General features: G+C 39.4%; 3 protein-coding genes and 1 non-coding gene across 4 annotated transcripts; 3 read left to right on the top strand and 1 right to left on the bottom strand.

Moving 5' to 3' along the window:
- The first annotated feature begins 1,751 nt into the window (after positions 1-1,751).
- LOC104092218 (berberine bridge enzyme-like 8) lies at positions 1,752-3,581 on the top strand. Its single transcript, XM_009597754.3, has one exon. It carries the CDS (start codon positions 1,806-1,808, stop codon positions 3,405-3,407), a length of 1,602 nt encoding a protein of 533 aa, XP_009596049.1. The 5' UTR covers positions 1,752-1,805; the 3' UTR covers positions 3,408-3,581.
- A 6,270-nt stretch (positions 3,582-9,851) lies between these two features.
- On the bottom strand, positions 9,852-9,958 carry LOC117275781 (small nucleolar RNA R71). The gene has a single exon (XR_004505980.1). It is a non-coding gene; the product is annotated as a small nucleolar RNA R71 (small nucleolar RNA).
- A 619-nt stretch (positions 9,959-10,577) lies between these two features.
- Positions 10,578-11,846, top strand: LOC138904866 (uncharacterized). The gene is made up of 3 exons (XM_070193366.1): positions 10,578-10,925; positions 10,971-11,179; positions 11,312-11,846. Exons 1-3 carry the CDS (start codon positions 10,578-10,580, stop codon positions 11,844-11,846), a joined length of 1,092 nt encoding a protein of 363 aa, XP_070049467.1.
- A 2,430-nt stretch (positions 11,847-14,276) lies between these two features.
- Positions 14,277-14,859, top strand: LOC138904865 (uncharacterized). The gene is made up of 2 exons (XM_070193365.1): positions 14,277-14,554; positions 14,667-14,859. The coding sequence occupies exons 1-2, from the start codon at positions 14,277-14,279 to the stop codon at positions 14,857-14,859; spliced, it is 471 nt and encodes a 156-aa protein (XP_070049466.1).
- Positions 14,860-20,774: the final 5,915 nt, after the last annotated feature.

The raw sequence follows: 20,774 nt of genomic DNA, 5'->3' as shown, positions 1-20,774 counted from the left end.
TTTAGAAAAATATGAAACATGACTTATACTCACAAGTTCTAAAAACTATCACAAATACCCAATAGTATCATTATCAATAACATTCATTGTATTATCGCAAACCATAGTCCTGAACATAAATAAATTTGATACAAATTTATCATTTTTATAATGAACTACATGATACACTATCAGATGACCGAGAAGACGAATCAACATCGTTACAAAATAATAAATGGTGGGCTCTTTTATAAAATATAAAAGTTTGGGACAATTTTTAAAAATATAATAATAATATTTTGGCCCAAAAGCTGGTTTTGGGATTTAGAATTTGGCCAAAATGTAGGTAAAATTTATGATCAAATATGTGTTTGCCAAATAAAATTCAAGTTTATTTTGACAAAATCTATAGTCAAACGCGCCATTAGTTTCAAGTTCTAAATACGTAAGTGATAACATCAAAATCTAAGTCTGAATTTGAGTTGGAGGTCAACAAAATAGGCCATCCACCACAAAACTTTAATAGATCGTGCCGTCAATACTCAATAGGGGTAAAACTTCGACCATAATTAAGTAGACTACTTCTAAAATCGATCCAACTTTTCATAGGACAAGTTTTTTTTTCTCCTTTGACGTATAAAGGATATGTACTGGTGCTATTTGGTTGAGGTTAATATATCCTTGTGTCATTTCATAAGCCATTCATCTTTACGCCATGAAATCTTCTTCTTTCACCATGTTACATTTTTTCTTATTAATCTTAGCCAAACTTTGGTGTTATTAATTTTTAGAAATCTTAAAGCGAACATCGGCTTCTCTAGGGAAACCATATTTCGGTTTTTGAGCAAATGTGACTACAGAATGTCGTAATTCTTTGCTAAAAATTATAAGTATGATTGTTAGAATAAGCCTTCAGAAAGCTTACACTAAAAAGTACTATATGAGATCATAAAGTTGAGTCGAGAAATTTTTTAATCGAATAATAAGACCATTTTTGCACATTTAAATAATTGAATTTTCACTAATATATAAGATAATCTTAAGATAAGTTGACAAGAAAGTGGGACACGGATCAAATGTGGAAGCGTTTGTGCACGATACGTTATAATATCAGCAAGTTGGCATTTGTGTATAAGTACAGTCGAGATATACACTAATATTTCCCAGATAAATAACTAAATTTTACGTTGAGAATTAAAATAAACTAGAAAATTGACTATTGAGCTTCGTCATGACGTGATCGTGCTGTCACCTGATTCCCATTGCACAATTTTGACTTTTTCTTACAATACTCTATCTTATACAGTAGTAGTATAGAAACGTGTCCAAGGTCAGCAATATAATTAATAACACAATCGAACATTAGAAAGATGAGCAGGGGCGAAGCTATGTTGGCCCAAAGGCGATCAAATGACCATCGTTCGCTGAAAAATTATACTACGTATAAGGTAAAATATTGTTTGTTATTGATTAAAAATAGACTTTGAACACTCTTGCATAGCTTACTAGCAAAGGGTGTTCAAAATTTGAACACTCTTATTGAATTTTCTGACTTCGTCACGGAAGATGACGATGAGAAAGTAAACGATGTATCTACAAGAATGTCAAAGACAAAAATAATACGATTCTTCAATCTTACTTTGAATTTTCTTTGGTCAAAATGGTAGCAAATTTGATCTAACATATTATATCTGTCTAACTTTTTTTTATACCTGTTTCATTGACTTATTAGCCTAACGTTTGCCTATAAAATACCACATAGCAAATCATTTTTATCACATCAAATTCATCCAACCAGTCCACCAAAAAAAAGAAAGGAAATTCCAATGACGAAAATTCCACTATTCTGCTCGTCCCTTGTTATTCTTCTTCTTCTTGCAACTTCAATTAGTCCTTCCCAGGGAAATCAAACTTTTCTTGAATGTCTCAAAACCAATTCAAACCCTTCTTATCCAATCTCCTCACTAGTATATTCTCCCAACAACTCTTCATTTCCAACCGTTTTACAAGCTTACATAAGAAACCTAAGGTTTAACGAGTCCACAACAACGAAACCTCTATTCATACTCACTGCATTGCATGAATCCCACATTCAAGCAGCGATTGTATGTGCTAAAGCACAAGGTTTACAGATGAAAATCCGGAGTGGTGGACATGATTATGAGGGTCTATCTTATATCTCCGATGTTCCCTTTTTCATCCTTGACATGTTCAATTTCCGATCTATTAACGTTAACATTGACGATGAATCTGCTTGGGTTGAAGTGGGTGCAACTCTTGGCGAAGTTTACTATAGAATTGCTGAAAAAAGCAACGTTCATGGCTTCCCCGCTGGAGTTTGTCCCACCGTCGGCGTCGGCGGCCACATCAGTGGAGGTGGGTACGGTAACATGATGAGGAAATACGGCCTTACTGTTGATAACATCGTTGATGCTAAATTAATCGATGTTCAAGGCCGAATCCTCGACCGAAAATCGATGGGAGAGGACTTATTTTGGGCTGTTACAGGGGGTGGAGGAGCTAGTTATGGAGTTCTCTTGTCGTATAAAATAAAGTTGGTTCGAGTCCCACTAAAGGTGACAGTTTTTCGAGTCCCAAGATTTTATGACCAAAATGCTCTCGAACTTGCTTACCTATGGCAACGTCGTGCAGACAAGTGGGACGATGACATGTTCATGAGAATGATTATCGATGTAGTAAATAGCACTACACGTCCTACAGAAAAAACTATAAGGGTGTCTTTTTTTACATTATTTCTTGGTGACTCGAAGCAACTTGTCTCATTTATGAACGAAAATTTTCCAGAATTAGGGTTACAACAAAAGGACATTACTGAGATGTCTTGGGTAGAATCTGTCCTTTACTATACAAGTTTTCCTATTGCCCCAATTGACGCTTTGCTACGTAGGCAACCTCCATCAGTTACATATTTGAAAAGGAAATCTGATTACTTGAAAAAACCAATGTCAAAGGAAGGGTTGGAGTACATATTCAAGAAAATGATAGAATTACAAACGCCAACAAGTTTGACATTTAATCCATATGGTGGAAAGATGAGTGAAATCTCACCTTCGGCTAAGCCATTTCCACATAGAGCTGGGAATATAGCCAAGATTCAATATTCAACGAATTGGAATGAAGGTGGAGTTGAGGCTGCAGACCATTATCTCAACTTGACAAGAGTCCTTTACGATTATATGACTCCTTTTGTGTCAAAATACCCAAGGGCAGCATTTTTTAATTATAGGGATATTGATTTGGGTGTTACGCACAATGGAAAGTTGAGTTATTTGGAAGGGCAAGTGTATGGGATCAAGTATTTTAAGGGAAATTTCAACAGGTTGGTGAAGATCAAGACAAAGGTTGATCCTGATAATTTCTTCAGGAATGAACAAGGCATCCCAGTTTACCCAACTTGGAGGAAGTAGATATTATAGGGGGGAAATATGGATTATTATTATTATTATTTAATAGGTCGTTTTATTTGATTTTTAATTGTGAATTATAATTGTTGATTGATTCTTAAAATGTAATATTCACACTTAGTGATCCGTTTGTGAAGATAATGAATAATATATTTATAAGGGTTGAAAATTATTCAATATGATTCGATTACCTATCAAGAATAAATAATTCAGCTTTATTAATTAATTAACTCTAATCTTGAGTTTTTGTTAGTGATTCGATCGGATCTTCAAAATTATACGTGAAACAAAAACAATAATATTATTTGTTTCATCATTTTGGTTAATTAATGGACCGTATAATTCTCGACTGCGTGGTCGAAGAGGATTAGAGAAGAAGAGATCAAGAATTGATTCTCAAGCTAAGCGTGAAATAAAGACCAGGGATATATATGTTGACATTCTGGAGTTGAGTACCAAGAGCTGGGTCAGAACCTAATATAATGAGGACGTACGTCATTGTCAACAATCGAGCTGGGTCAGAACCTAATATAATGAGGACGTACGTCATTGTCAGCAATCGAGGTACCAAGATCGTTATAACGCCTAATATTTTACTTGCTAGGCAAGCCAACGTTAAAATAGTTTATCCATTTTAATAGTTCAGATTAAATAATAATAAATAAACTGAAATAAATCTGAAGTAAAATGCGAAAAATCATAACAACTGAAATATCTAATACAACCCCGAATCTGGTGTCACGAGTGCACGAACTACTAGAATAATACAGATAAAGGTCTGAATGAAAGTAAAGATGTCTGAATGAAAATACACAGCTAAAATAAAGCAGAAGGAGACTTGAGGGCTGCGAGCGCCGAGCAGTTGTACCTCAAGTCTCCGTACTGATAGTCAACCCAAGCAATTTACTGACCGCCGCTGGGACCGACTCCAAAATCTGTACAAGTCCAGAGTATAGTATGAGCACAACCGACCCCATGTACTTTGTAAGTGCCGAGCCTAACCTCAACGAATTAGTGACGAGGCTAAGGCGGTCACCTACAGTATAACATGTATGCAGTATAAAATAATGATAGGAAAGGAAAATACGGAAACAAAATAAGGCAGTTAACTCATGAAAATAGCTCAATCCTCAAAGAAAACCAGTAAATACCAGATATACCAATCCTTAGAGTTTCGTATGAAAGTACTGCGAATAGAAAACACATAAATTGTTACTGCGCGTAACTCGATCCCACTGTACAACACTATCCTCCCTTATGCCACCATATAAATGTCAATAATAACAAGTAAATATATGTTATGACGCGCAACACGATCCCACCATATAATCAGAGTCAATATCATAATTCATCCTTATTTCATGTGTTACGGCGGGCAACCCGATCACACCATATCAATATGCATTCTCCCTTATTTCACCATATCAATCCACCCTTATTTCACCTGTTGCGGCGCGCAACCCGATCCCACCGTATCAATATAAATAAATCAATAAGTACAATCAATTTAACAACTCGATGTTATACCCTATTTTAAACTGGTTAAAGTAAGGTATAACATATAGGCGATTCCGTATTTGATTAAAGTTAAAGAGTCGCCACCTAATTATTTCTAAGATGAATTAGGACACCTAAATTGATTGTAGTAATTTAAAGTAAAACTTATTTTATTTCGAAAGCAACAAATAGCTTGATGTGAAGAATTAAAAGTTAGGAGTAATAGCTCAACTTAGTGTAAAAAATGTTACTTTAAGAGTTAAACACCTTTAGGCGGTAGCAAAATCTTTCTGCCACCCCATCTGCTTAAGTAATCCAAGAAAATCTGATTGGCCTTTTTTTGTATTAAAAATAGCTCTTTGACTTAGAGAGGGATCAAGACTTAAAGTCACTTTAACTCTTAAAACTATCTAAAGTGGAGAAAATCAAAGTCAATTTGAATTCTTGAAATAACAAAGGAAACTATAGAAAATAGTTTTCGTATTTTAAAAGTGGTGCCGACTTCGGTCCTTCAAGCTTACAAAAGATTCCAAAACTTATCAGACATTAAACTTGAAAAAAATCCCACTTAGCAGACAAAGTAACGGACATGGGTTCTGATTTTAGCTTATAAATTAAAAATGATTGTTAACTAGAGATAGATGGCCTAGTGAAACTCAATTAGCAGGAAGCATGCCTAGGTTCAACATACAACTGAAAATAAACATGTTAGTCACAATAGGGGATAGTACAAGAATAAATGAAAATATAGTAAAATGGTTCGGAGCCATCTTCCTTCTGTATGTTTGCTGTCAAATGATAATAAGAGTGGGGAAAAAGTAACGGCGTGTGGACTCTATGCGGCAGCGACATTGAGTCTCAACTTGGGACTCTTCGGCTCGGGTATGTCATGCAAAAGAAAGAGAAGAGGAAAATGAAGAGAAATCTGATTCTTAAACAGAATGAAGTAATACTTACTGTTATTCAATTTACCATTAAATACATGCTAACAAGCTTCATCATTAATTCTTAAATAAGCATGGGCATCAAATGTAGTGAAAACAAATCTACAACTCCGTCTCCTACCAAGATGCACCCACTGTCGATGATCACAAACAGGGAAGACCACATCTTTAAAACTTTACAAATGGAAAGGAACTAAGTACTATTTCCACTTCATATAAAGAGATATTCAAACTAACATACTAAAGTACAAGGTCATTTCGGATTTGGTAGTGTCATAGATCCTATAGGCATGATGTCTATTTTTTTTTTTCAAACCTAAAGTAATATTTCTAATTCTTCAAATGAGCGAATAGAAAAGCAGTCATACAAATACCCCGTTTTAAAAGAGAACAAGTAATGTAGTCAAGTAATTAATATTCTAACAGCAAAGCAAAACATTTTTTTATAATAGGTTTGAAAGTATGAAGGCATTCTTGATGTGTAAAAAGAAAATACAAGTTCTAATCAAGACCTTGAAACAACAGATTGTTACAAATAAATTCTAACATTCTGTTAACATGGATTATAAACCATAGACTTCTAAAGACACGAAACAAACAGATTTAACATAGGGAATTTACTAACTTCTTTTGTCAAGGTTCTAGATGCTCCGGTACGGAGGTGTGAGCAGCTGGTTGTGGAGGGCACCAGAAGAGGTAGAGGGCGGCCTAAGAAGTATTGGGGAGAGGTGATCAGGCAGGATATGGCGAGACTCCAGATTTCCGAGGACATGACACTAGATAGGAAGATGTGGAAGTCGAGTATTAGGGTTATAGGTTAGGAGGTAGTTGAGTCGTGCATTACTTCGTACCATTGTGGGACTAGTCATGTAGGGTTTTTGTCTGAGATAGCTAGTGGCAATGTTGTGGATTACTATTTCGCTTTTCAATGCATGTCTTATTTACTAGCTATCACTTTTTCTTTGCATCTTTCTTCTAGATTTCATGGTGTTTCTATTGTTCTTATGATTGTCGTGGTGATACTAATATTTACTAATATTGTCTCCCTTTGCTTTGCATCCTTCTTCTGGATTTCATGGTGTTTCTATTTATCATATGATTGTTGTTGTGATACTAATATTGTCTCCTTTTTGTCCTTTTGTATTTTTGTTTCTTTTTGAGCCGAGGGTCTTTCGGAAACAGTCTCTCTACCCCGTCGGGGTAGGGGTAAGGTCTGCGTACACACTACCCTCCCCAGACCCCATTAGTGAAATTTTACTGGGATGTTGTTGTTGTTGTTGTTGTTGTTTTGTCAAGGTTCTAACATAAACGACTTCAAGCTTCTTAAGTAGAAAATCTATTCGTAAGTCCTAGTGTTCATTCTCTTCTGTATTTAATCGTCAATATCAAACACATAAGTCTAAGCAGAACAAAAATAAAAGAACAGGAAGTCGAGATTACGCGCCGAACTTAAGGAATGTCAATTCAGAGCAGATGCTTTGAGTGGCAAGGTTGCCGAGAAGGCAGAGTTGGCTCGGTCGGGGGATATGAGAAAGGCGGAGGCTTTGGAGATCGTGATCCGTATTCTTCTTTCCGAGCGAGAGAGTGCTTTAGAGACATCCAGGCTCAAAGAAGAACGTCTTGATGAACAGATTGAAGAGTTAGAGAAAGAGGCTTCTAGCCTTTGTGATCGAGTCATCCCTCTTGAGGCCGAGAAGGCCCAACTACTGGCTCGACCGTCCTCTTCTTGTACTTTTGATTTTCCTGATATTCCTCAAGATTTGTACGAGGTGTGGATTCATACCGAGGCCCAGCTGGATATATTTAGAGATCTAATGAGGGCGGGCACCGTTTCAGAAGCCGTCTTCGAAGATGCTCGTGTTAAGGCGCGAGAAGCTCGGGTCGCTTGTGGTTATGATCCTGCTACACCGGAAGCTGGTGACAATGAGAGATATGCGGGCATGGACCGGATTGAAGAAAACGTCTGGTATGAGGATGCGTATTGATAGTAGGCTATAATTATATAGTTTAGCTACTATTTGCACTCTAACTTAGCTACACTTTATTGATATTTGAATATTAAATGATAACAAATTTCTCTAATTAAGAACTTTATGCTTTGCAGGAGCAATTTCGGGCTATGAGGACGTTAAAGAGTGTTTTGGAGCTAATATGAAGCATTAAAGCTCAATTGGAGATTAGTGCGCTTAAAAAGAAGAGAGAGAAAATGCTGCAAAAAATCCTCCAGGTGCGCGGTCTATGCGCGACCGCGCACTGGGCAGCGCATGTCAGGCAGAAACTGGCCAAAGTGCGCGGGTGATGTGCGATCGCGCACGTGCTTCTGAGAAAAAATCATCCAAGGCCAATTTTGTAATTTGAGAGGTGACTAACCTTGACCTATATGAAGCCCAGCTCACCCAAAAAGAGGGTATCTCTATTTTTAGAAGCATTTTGGAGGCAAGAACACAAAAGGAGCAAGACGGAGAATTCTCCTATAAGTTTTTCATCTTCTTCTTCTTCTTATTTCCATTGTTGGTTATGACTTTTTATATTGTAATCTTGCATAGTAGTATGAGTAGCTAAACCCGTCATCTAGGGTTGATGGAACTAATTGTTGGATGAAGTGTTGATTACGTTTTGATATAATTGAGCCGTTTTTACTCTATAATTGTTCAACTATGTGTTTCTTGTGATTAATTGAAAGGGACCTTGATTAATCATGTCTAGTTGTCTAGTGTTGCTTGAGAAAGAATACTTGATTAGATTAATATTGAACAACGTCACTTTCGAGTAAGTTAAGAGATTAATTACTTAAATTTAAAAGTGAGATTAGAGATAACGAAGCTTTGGTGTGATATTTATGAGTTGTACAAATTGTCAACTAGAGTATTTAGAGAGAATGCTTCTAGTAAATTATTGTAATTGATCGAGAGGTAAGTACGGTAAGCAAGAACTCATCATCTTTATAGAGTGCTACGTCGAGATTATAGCTAACGTGTCATGAATTAATCCGACAATTGGAGAAATAAAAAACCCTAGATTCTTTTACCCTTGAATTCAACTTAATTCTTGCTTATTGATTGTTTTTATTGTCATTTTCCTTAGTTAAATAATTTCTGTTAATCATCAAATAAAATCTTGAACTTTGAAAATTGTCTGAGCTTATCATTAGTGATACTAAAAGTTGTAGCAAATAGGTTAGTTCCCTGTTGGATTCGACTCCGGACTCTTGAACCGGATTATTTTTGCAGCGATCGCTTAGTCCTTTTTATAAGGCATAGTTGGGCGTGATCAAATTTTTGGCGTCGTTGTCGGGGAACTAACGATGTTATTTATTACAACTTGGAAGAATTGCTAGGAATTTTAGTTTAGATCAATTTTCTGTGGTGTTAAAAATATTTCCATTGAAATTCTCACGTTTGAACTCTTATGTGACTCAAGTGCATGCCTAGAAGCTCCTTGAGAACTGGTGAACTTTTTGAAGGACTCTTAGATCCAAGAAAGCATTCAGGGAATTGGATCGGGCTAACAAGATGGGCAAATAGCTAAAACAAGACGAACATTTCGAAATTGAAATGGACGACGTCGAGAACGTCAACGAGAACAATAGAAATGATCGAGTTGACCCAAACATCGGAGTGGTAACACCTCTTGTGCCGGAAGCTGCTCTATATGATTGGGCGCAACCAACTGCTGATAATCTGGCCACTGCAATTGTAGTCCCTTCGATACAAGCGGAGACATTTCAGATTACCAACAACATGTTGCACTTGTTGCAAAATAAAGGGTTGTTCTCTGGGTCGTACATCGAAGACCCACAACAACATCTGAAGAACTTTCTATCAATTTGTGTCACTCAAAGACAACCGAATGTGACTCCTGAAGCAATCAGATTAGTACTGTCCCATTCTCAGTGACTGGGGAGGCTCAAACTTGGCTGAATTCGCTCCCAATAAACTTCATTGTTACTTGGGAGGAACTAGTCAAGCAGTTCTTAAACAAGTTTTATCCACCCAATAAAACTGCGAGACAAATTGATGAGATATTGTAATTCAGGCAGAAACCGACTGAAACCTTGCAGGAAACCTGGGAGAGGTTTAAGGGTATGCTGGTGAAGTGTCCACACCATGGCATCCCAGATCAGATGCTTGGACAAAGATTCTATATGGGTTTGGCTGACGGTCTGAAGGCCAATGTAGATGCTTCAGCTGGGGGTGTATTCTTGAGCGAAACATTCACATAGTGTAAGATTCTTCTTGACAAGATGGCTCAAAATTCAGGCCGGATGACGAGAGATACAACACTCACTCCAATAGTACATTCTGTTGCTCTTGACCCAAACAATACAAATGCAGAAAACATAGCCACTCTCATGACCCAGATGAGCTTGTTGACAAAGAAAATTGATGAGATGGGTACGAAACCGGTGCACATTGTTGATACGACAAATGGAGGCCTATGCACTCCCTGCATAAATCAGTCATATGTTTGCTCGTGGAGTGGAGAGAATGATAACCAGGGTTTCAGAGAAGACACGAATTACGTCAATAATTTTGGGGGTCATAGACAAGGTGGACAATAATGGGGACCTCAAAATCAGTAGTACAGACCAACCCAGCAACAATATAATACCATTCCAGGGGGAGCACGACCACAAGACCAAGTCGTGCCTTATCAAAGGCAGCAAGGCTACAATCAGCAACACTAACAACAGTTGGCTTACCAATCGCCTCATCAACAGCAGGACAGTAATATGATAGAAATCAAGGGCATGCTGCAACAACTCATTGGGACAAATGGAAAGATGCAAGAAAAGTTAGCCGCACATGATTCGGCTATTAAAGGCATTGAAACTCAATTAGGCCAGTTATCTATGTCCTTGAACAGTCGCTCACAAGAAACGTTACCTGCAGACACAAACATCAATCCAAAGGAGCAGAACCCAAATCAACTAATGGCAGTAAGTCTCAGGAATGGAAGGAATTTAGACAGAGAGCAAGAAGTTGCTCAATCTAGGAGAGACGAAATGCCAATTACTCCAGTGACATTAGAGACCGACGAGTTAACGAAGCTCATAGAAGTTGTAATTGAACAGGCACAAGTAGACAAAGACAAGGAGAAGGAATTTGAACAACTCCCATAACAGGTGGTGGAAAAGGCTCCTAATAAAGAAAAGACACCAAGCAGTGGGCAGAAGCTAACTCCTGCACCATTCCCTCAAAGGTTGGCAAAGCAAAAGAAAGATGATCAATACAGGAAATTCATGGAAATGCTTAGACAAATTCAATTGAATATTCCGCTGATGGATGCTTTGAGAGAAATGCCAGGCTATGCAAAAATGATGAAGGATTTGATGTCTCGAAAATTTGACTTCCAGGACCTATCTACTGTAACTCTAACTCAAACCTACAGCGCGGTAGTGACAAGACCTATGGCTAAAAAATTATCTGATCCCGATAGTTTTACTATCCTATGAACAATTTGAAGTTATGCTTTTGCTAAAGCATTGTGTGACTTGGGAGCGAGTATCAAGTTATTGAATTTGGCAATCTACACAAAATTAGGCATTGGCAGAGCTAGACCGACCTCAATGTTGCTGCAACTGGTTGATTGCACAGTCAAAAGGCTGACAGGAATTCTGGATGATGTGCTCGTTCAAGTGGGGAAGTTTGTATTTCCCGCCGACTTCGTTATTCTTAACTGTCAAGTTGACGAAGAAATACCAATAATTTTGGGGAGGCCGTTCTTAACCACTAGGAGAGCATTAATCGACTGTGAGACTGGAGAGTTAAAAATGAGGTTGAATAATGAGGAAATAATATTCAATGTTCAGCAATCTATAAGGAGGCCCAGCGAATTTGCAAATTGTTCACTAGTGGAGGCGGTGGATGTAATAATACAAGAGGAGGATGAGACCCTTAACGTCAGAGATCCGTTAGAAGCTTGCTTGATGAATTTGGAAGATGTGGATGGTGAAGAGTTGGCAGAGTGGGTCATGGATCTCGAAGGTCAAGGGTTCTAGAAAAGGGAACCCCGGTTCGAGCCATTACACTTAGAAGAATGGGCAACACCACCTGCGAAGCCATCAATAGAGGAGCCACCACAGTTGGACCTGAAACCGCTTCCAGCTCACCTCAGGTACGATTTCTTCGGGCCTAACTCTACTTTACCTATTATTATCTCATCCGCTTTGTTAGCTGTGCAGGTAGAACAACTCATACATGTGTTACAGGAATGTAAGATTGTTATTGGTTGAACCATGGCAGATATAAAGGGTATCAGCCCGGCCTTTTGTATGCACAAGATTCTCTTGGAAGAGGGGCACAAACCTTCCAGAAAACATCAAAGAAGGCCGAACCCGAACATGAAAGAAGTGGTGAAGAAAGAAGTGATCAAGTGGTTAGATGCGGGTATAATCTTTCCCATCTCTGACAGTAACTGGGTCAACCCAGTTCAGTGTATACCAAAGAAGGGTGGAATGATGGTCATGCAAAATGAGAATAATGAGTTGATCTCGACTCGTACGGTAACGTGTTGGCGAATTTGCATGGATTATAGAAAACTGAACACAGCCAAACGGAAAGACCATTTCCCTTTTCCATTCATTGACCAAATGTTGGATAAGTTGGCTGGGCGGTCTCACTTTTGCTTTTTGGATGGATATTCGGGGTACAATCAGATCTCAATAGCCCCTGAATATAGAGAGAAAACATCCTTTACTTCTCTGTATGGCATCTTCGCCTTTCGGAGAATGCCGTTTGGCCTATGCAATGCATCAGCTACATTTCAGAGGTGTATGTTAGCCATTTTCACTGATATGGTTGAAGATATTATGGAAGTCTTTACGAATGATTTCTCAGTGGTGGGGGATTTATTCGAAGACGGTCTTCACAATTTAAGGAGAGTGCTAAAAAGGTGTGTGGAGACAAATTTTGTGCTGAACTGGGAGAAGTGCCATTTTATGGTACAAGAAGGTATAGTGTTGGGGCATCGAGTGTTCAGTAAAGGTATTGAGGTCGACCATGCTAAGGTTGACGTGATTGAGAAGTTTCCACCACCCACTTCGGTCAAGGCAGTGAGAAATTTCCTTGGGCACGCCGGGTTCTACAGGCGATTTATAGAAGATTTCTCTAAAATTGCTAACCCCCTATGTAAACTCCTTGGAAAGGATCATCCCTTTGTGTTCTCTGATAATTGCAGGTTGGCATTTGTGGAGCTGAAGAAGAGACTGGTGACTGCACCAATCATCATTACACCCAACTGGGAGTAGACATTCGAGCTCATGTGTGACGCGAGTGACTATGCTATAGAAGCAGTCCTGGGGCAGCGAAAGGACAAGCTGGTGCACCCAATTTACTATGCAAGCAGAACGCTAAGCAGTGCATAACTCAATTATACCGTGACTGAGAAAGAGATGTTGGATGTCGTGTTTGCATTCGACAAATTAAGGTCTTATTTGATTGGTTCAAAAGTGATTATTTATACTAACCATGTAACACTTAGGTACTTGATAGCAAAGAAGGAGTCAAAGCCACGCTTGATCCGTTAGGTTCTGTTGCTACAAGAATTCGATTTGGAGATCCGCGATAGGAAAGGGACAGATAACCAAGTGGCAGACCACCTTTTAAGGTTGGAGGGAGCTGAAAAGAAAGTACAGGTTGAAGATATAACTGAGACATTCCCGGATGAATAATTACTAGCAGTGGCAATGAAGGAGACGCCATGGTATGCTGATATTGCTAATTATTTGGCAATCGGTATTGTACCTTATGAACTTTTTTCGATTCATAAGAAAAAGTTCTTTCGCGGTTGTCGGTCTTATTATTGGGATGAACCTTTACTTTATAAAATATGTGTAGATAACATGATTCAGAGGTGTATCCCCGAGAAAGATCAATCTTCTGTTTTTCAGGCTTGCCATGCTTCACCATATGGTGGGCACTTTGAAGGAATTCGGACAACGGCGAAGGTGTTGGAGTCGGGTTTGTATTGGCCGACTTTATTCAAGGATGCCCATGCTTGGGTGAAAAGTTGTGATGAGTACGAAAGGACATGCAACATATCTCGCCGTGACGAGATGCCGATGACTACAATTCAAGAGGTGGAAGTATTTGACATGTGGGGGATTGATTGTATGGGACCATTTGTCATCTCGTATGGTAACAAGTACATATTGGTAGCAGTTGAATATGTCTCCAAATGGGTTGAAGTTATGGCCCTTCCAACAAATGATGCCAAATGAGTGACAGGCTTTCTAAAGAAAAATATTTTCACACGTTTTGGCACTCCGAGAGCTATAATCAGTGATGGTGGTACCCATTTTTGCAATAGAGAATTCACAAGGATATTAGAAAAGTATGGAGTTAACCATAAGGTTGCCACACCTTACCACCCACAAATAAGCGGGCAAGTGAAAGTGTCCAACAGGGAAATCAAAAGTATCCTAACCAAAATGGTGAATGCGACAAGGACTGATTGGCCAAAGAAGTTGGATGATGCATTATGGGCGTACCGCACAACATTTAAAACTCCAATTGGTATGTCTCCAAATAAGTTGGTGTTTGGAAAAACATGCCATCTTCCGGTGGAGCTTGAGCATAAAGCCTTATGGGCACTGTGGCAGTTGAACTTGGATATGGAAACCGTAGGCACAAGTAGAGTCACAGAGCTACATGAGCTCGAGGAATTCCAGTTCCATGCATTCGAGAATGCAAGATTGTACAAAAAAAGGTTAAAGATGATGCATGATAAGCACATTCTAGATCGGAACTTCAAACCCGAAGATCTAGTGTTGTTATACAACTCGAGATTAAGATTGTTTCCGGGGTAAGCTGAAATCTAGATGGTCAGGACCATTTAGAGTTGTGCAAGAGTTCTCAAGTGGATCAGTAGAAATTAAGTCCGAAGATGGAACGAATAGGTTTAAAGTGAATGGGAAAAGGTTGAAACACTACCTTGGAATGGTTGAAGAAAAATGGGAGAAAGTTGTGATGTCTTTGGAAGAGCCCCAATATGTAAGCGAAGTACAATCATGAAAGCATGCGTCGTGCCGCGACGTTAAATCAGGCTCTTCTTGGGAGGTAACCCAATATTTTTTCTTTGTTATTATTTTTAATATTTGATTTTTAACGGTGAAAGTATTGACAAGTTTATTAGTCTGCAGGGATGAAATTGTGCGCGACAGAAGGACTCGGGGTAAAGAAATCCATCCGGAGATAGGTAAAAAGTGGCTAAAAGGGAGAAATTTCGAAGGACAAACGTGTGTGGCCGCGCACTGACCGTGCACAGGTCACGCACTTTTGGACCCCTACTGTTTCACATGCGCGGTCGTGCACTGACCGTGCATGGACCGCGCATTTGTCGACCTCCACTGCCCCACGTGCGCGGCCGCGCACTGACCGCGCACTGGGCTCCATTTTTAGGTTATTTCATTAGTTAATTTTTTTTTCTTCTTCTCCCTTACTAATAACCCCCCCCCCCCCCTCCTATTCATCCCCTAAAATCTGAATAAAAACAAAACAAACTTTTCTCTCTCATAACAAACACACGCTCAAAACCCTCCCTTTTCCCCAATTTCAAAAGCAAAAACCTACCTCCCTTTCCTCTTCTTCCCTACTCAATCACTCCCCAATCTCTATTCTTCACAAGCTTCTTCAGGTAAGTGCCATGGCTTCTATTTTCCTTTTCCTTTAATTTTTATTTTTTTACTTTTTCCAATTTGTTTTCTTTTCTTCTTCTCTTTTAATTGTATGGTAATAGAAGTCATTGGTGTTCTTTTCTTTGCTTTGTATTATTAAGTATACTTGTTGGTATGTGAGGATAGTGGAATTTCATCTTGTTGGGTTGGATTAGACATTGTTAAGATTGTGGTGGAATTGAGGTATAATTGGGTGTTTGGGGAATTTGGGGTGAATTTGCACATCAAGTGTTTGTTTAAATGCCACAGTGAGTTCGTGAATGTAATTTATGACTAATTGTGCGGGTGAAGTCTGAATAACAGCTATTGGTTCACACATCTGGCCTTGTACTGATAGTGGTATTTGTTTTGTAGCTACTATGACACCCTCAAAGAAAAGACGAACCACACGTGCCTCTTCTTGTGGTCATGCAGGCTCGTCCCGGGCACGGGCCTCGACTAATGCACCTCAGTTTGATAGCACAAGGTTTGTATCAAGCTCAACCCAAGAACGTTTTAGTCAGAAGGCTCCTGAAAAGCCCATATGATCGATGCCAAACCTACACCACTATAGAGTAGCGAGGATGGTCGATGCAGTTTTACCCAACGAGGTTGGGATCGATTTCCACAGGGAGTTAATTTGGCTTGGAGTTGGGTATCTAGCTAATATAGATGTGCGTGTTGTTCCTAATTGCACTTCTAAACATTGTTGTGATTGATTTTCTATTCTAATTTTATACTATTGTATGCTGAGTGTAAGCTAAGTACAATATTTTTTGTGAAAGTTTTCAAGTGTTAAAAGGCACTAGGGAAGTGACTTCCGTCTAGGTGAGTATCTAATGGATATCAAGAATCTAGGACAAGCTTGTTAGGATTGGGGTCGTAATATAACCATCACACATAAGTGCTCACTCTATACCTTTCGGTAGTTTGAGTGACTTTGCCCGATTTGGCTTTCTCAAGCCCAAATAGGAGTTCATACAATACAAGTAAAATTGGCTCAAATCGGGTATTACTATCTCTAGGTTTAACTCTTTAATTGGGGCTATCAATCTTTTGAGTTCATCCCAATTCCTTGTTAGCCTAATTTTCCTAGACTTAGTCCCTCTTTCTCAAGAAGAGCCTAAGTCATAAAGGCATGAGTCAGTGTTTGCAACCACTAATTATATAATTTTAGCATGAATTAGGCTAAATATCACTAACCCATAAACAATTAAGCCCTAAAATTTAAGACCCATTAGATACCCACACTAGGGTTGGGTCACAACCCTAGCTATGGGGTCTAGCTACTCATAAACAACAAAAAGCAAAGATAAAGATGAAATATAAGCCATAATATTAAAGTACAAGATGAAAATCTAAAGTTTGAAGGTAAATCTACTCTAAAATTGTCCAAAAGGGGAAAAACCAGCCGTTCACGTGATCTGCTAAAAAGAACTTTCCCTAAAATTGATAAAAGGATCTATTTATACAAGGCTGAAAAATTCGGACAAAAATGCCCCTACGGAGGTTTCGCGGACGCGTAATTCTGATCGCGTCCGCGCTTGGGCTTTCGCGGCCACGTAATAGTGAGCGCGGTCCGCGTTTCTTCATAGCTGGGCCTGGGTAGATCTTCGTTTCGCAGACTGCGTAATGTTCACCGCGTCCGCGTGAGATTCCTTCGCGGCCGCGTAATTTGGACGCGAACCCCCTTCTTCATTTATGCCCATCTTGCAAAGTCTCTGAACCTCGACAAACGTTGTCCGCTAAATTCCAACCGCAGCCGCGCCAGTCACTTCGCGGGCGTGTCTTTCTGCCACTCTCAGCGCTCAATTTTAGTGCTCAAAACAACCTCTCTGAATCTCTATTTCGCGGTCCGCGGAATAATGGCCGCCTCAACGATGATAATTTCGCGTCGCCTTTTTTTATACGGTCTGTATTCCACAGTATTGGTCAAGACTTGGTTTTTGTTCAAGTTTGACTCCTTTATGAGTTGGTTATGGCTTCTTTGGCTTATTTCGAACAAAACCCTGCAAGCAAGCACATTAAGTTAGTTTCCGGGAATACCTTCACGCACTTTTGGCCCAAAACCTAAGTAAAAGAGAGTAAATAATAGGCTAAAATCCCTACTTATCAACTCCCACAAACTTAAGTTTTTGCTTGTCCTCAAGCAAACAAGGTAATTCTCACCTCCACAAGAAAAATAAATGAAAATTTCAACAGTCCTAAGGTGACTTCATCAAGCATCAATTGGGACTAACAATTACCCTCAACACAAATGCATTATTAACAACATCATGCTATGACTTTTTGAGTTCCATAGTTCTAATGTGACACAAAAGTATCAAGAGTTGACTTAATTCATCAAAGAAGCTTGCTCTCTCACTTAGGTCATTGTGGATCCCAATTTTCTCCTCCTCTACTCTCCATTAGAAAATCTCACTTTATAGAATGTGACACTCAAAACAAGGATTGTAAAGAAGTGCGCTCATCACTCTCAAAAGAATGCCACAAGTTCGGCTCTAAGTACCATAAGCTTTCCCCTTATGTAAATCACCACTAATGTAAGCTCACCCAACTTGAAATCCTATAGGGCTTTGGCGGGATGTAATGAAGGCTTTTTGGATCAAGGTAGGATATAATGAACTATGATGGTTTCATCTTTCCTTGAGCACTCCATTTTCTCATTTCGGTTCATACTTTCTTGACTCTTTGAGTCATTTTCTTCTTCCTTAGGGGAACTAGAGAGACACATTGTCACTCTTTCTTGTTCATGACAATCATTTTTCTCCTTTTCTCATCATTCCATGCTTTTCAAAATTGTTTTCTTTGAATTGCTAATTATTCCATGCCCTTCTCATCATTCCATGCCCTTCTCATCATTCCATGCCTTTTCTTTTAACTCTTCATCCTTTTCTTTGCCTTTCCTTTTCATCAATTCTTTTTGTTCTTTGTACCTTTCATCACTTTGAAATTCCTCATCTCTCTCCCAAAATTATGTTTTTGCTAATTGCTCATCATGAATGCTAAGGAAAGATTGGGTGCCAAGAGAGGGTCATTATAAAACGGATGAAGGCTTGTAATGTGGCTATTGAATGAAAAAGTCTTAGGCTCAAAGGGGTTGACTAGGGATATCATATTGGTAGGCTACAGAAGCTTTCACAGTTCAAATGGGACCAAGGATAGCCTACAATCACTTCTCAAGTGGAGCTACACTTAGAATTTCGCCTAGACAAACATTCAGGGCAAAGTCTAGACTTATTGGCACGGGACTTGGACTTGCAATTCAATACCTCACCTCTTTCTCAAGCTAATAGATTGTTAAAGAGAACAGAGTCGAGGGCCCATAACAACCCTAGCTAAGATTGAAGATCACAGATGGCTCAAAGAAACCACTTGATGATAGTTTTAGTCAACTCAAGAGTCTAAAGGTCACAACTAGAGCTATTCTTTGTCAATCAACTTGTTTCTAGCCATGAGGTCGAAGGTAAATGTGTTAGTACGAAGTGAAGCCTGCTTGAGACACTTTTATTCATTACTACTACATATCATAGCAAAAAGAAAAACAGACTCAATCCCTTAAGAAGGTTGCCACGCCATCCATCGTTGGGAAGAGCCACCCGGTTCACACAATATGCACCTTTGGAAAGAACAGTGGCATTAAGAAAACCAAAGGCTTATTCATCACGCAAAAAATATGAAAAGAAGCTAAAAACTCAAAAAGAAGCTACTAAAGGAAATGAGAAGCTAAGCTATTAAGGAAAAATACAAAAGAAGTATAAAGTAAACTACGGAAAGTAAAATGAATATGTACAATAATGGAGTGAACCGAATATATACAAAATGGAGATGAATATATACATGGAATGGTAAAGTTATATACATACCAAAAGTAAAAAATAACGAAAGTGAAAATAACGATAAGTAAAAATAAAGGAAAATAGTATCATAATTATCAAATCAAAATAAGACCACCCCCCAAATAAAAGATAGCATTTTTCTCAATGCTAAAAGCAAAAATAAGATTAGGGAAGGGATAAAGAGTGAAGACAACTCCTTATGTGGTCTCTGTCTGCATAGGGTCAGGCTCACTAGTGGGGACCTCGGACTGCATAGGATCATCAACTCCCTCCGGGTCCTCCAACTGTATCTCCAGGTCCTCTGACTAGGTCACCACAAATCCTTTCACCGGCTCTCTGTCAGCCTCCTGGTCTGATGCCTGTGCTGTCGGTGTTGTAGGGGCAGTCTCCTCCATAAGCAGGTCCAGTGGAATATCTCCGGTAGAAGTGAACTTCTATACCTCCGTCTTCAGCAGCTCCACTGACTCTTTTGAAGCTTGAGTCTTCTTCATCTTTTTGACCTGCTTGCCCAACTCCTTGATCACCTTCCCATGAGTATATAATGTCTCCGGGATTTCCTTTTGGTTGTCCAGGAGCTTCTTCTGGTTGTCCAGAAGCTCCTTCAATGAATCCTTCACTGATGGAGGTACCTGAAGCTGTGCTGGGGCTGCTTGTGCTGTGACTGCACTGGATAAGATAGACAACTTTGATGTAGCTGCCTACAACTAGTAATTGATGCTGGATAGCATCTGAGAGACCCGCGGTGAAGTCTGAGGATATGCGGAAGATGAGGGCACAAATAATGGGGCTGTGACAGATGGCCCGGATGAGGGAGGTGGCATAGCAGCCGAAGAACCCTCCGCTGTGGAAGGCTTGGAACCAGTGGCCACTACCCTTGGCTCTTCAGACTGGCCAGTGGAGGTAGTGGCTTTGCCTTTGTACTTCGGGTTGTCTGCTCCCTAAAGGTTGTACCATGAGAAGGGCCTTTTCGGCTTCACCTTCGTGTCAAAGTGTCTCCCCTCAACCCTTTGTTCCTCTAGGTACATAGTGATGAAATTGGGGTAAGGGTAGGACCTTTCTTCCTTCCCGATTGCCTTAGATATGTTCTGGACCATGAGGTTCCCCAATTTTATTAGGTGCCCCGCTATGATGGACGCTATGAGGATCGCCCGAGAGAGTGGAATGTCACTGTCATGCTAGCACGGATCAAGGCGGCTGCAGACGAAGGTGCACCACCCTTTGGCTTCAAAGCTAAGGATGTTTCAGGCAATTGAGACTCCCGGTGTAAGCCAGGCCGATGTTGTCCCTGGTATGGCTATCACCTCTGCTACCCATGGACGGGTTGCTTCATCTAATACCAACTTCTGTATGTATAAAGCAGCGTCTACATCATCAAACCTAGCATATGTATTCAAAGTTTTGCCATCGAACCAGGTCTTCTTATTTCGTACCTTAG

Source organism: Nicotiana tomentosiformis, chromosome 2, assembly GCF_000390325.3.
Source record: "Nicotiana tomentosiformis chromosome 2, ASM39032v3, whole genome shotgun sequence".
In the NCBI taxonomy this organism is placed as follows: domain Eukaryota; kingdom Viridiplantae; phylum Streptophyta; class Magnoliopsida; order Solanales; family Solanaceae; genus Nicotiana; species Nicotiana tomentosiformis.
The sequence above is the reverse complement of the archived record's forward strand: the minus strand, read 5'-3'. Positions and strand labels throughout refer to the sequence as shown.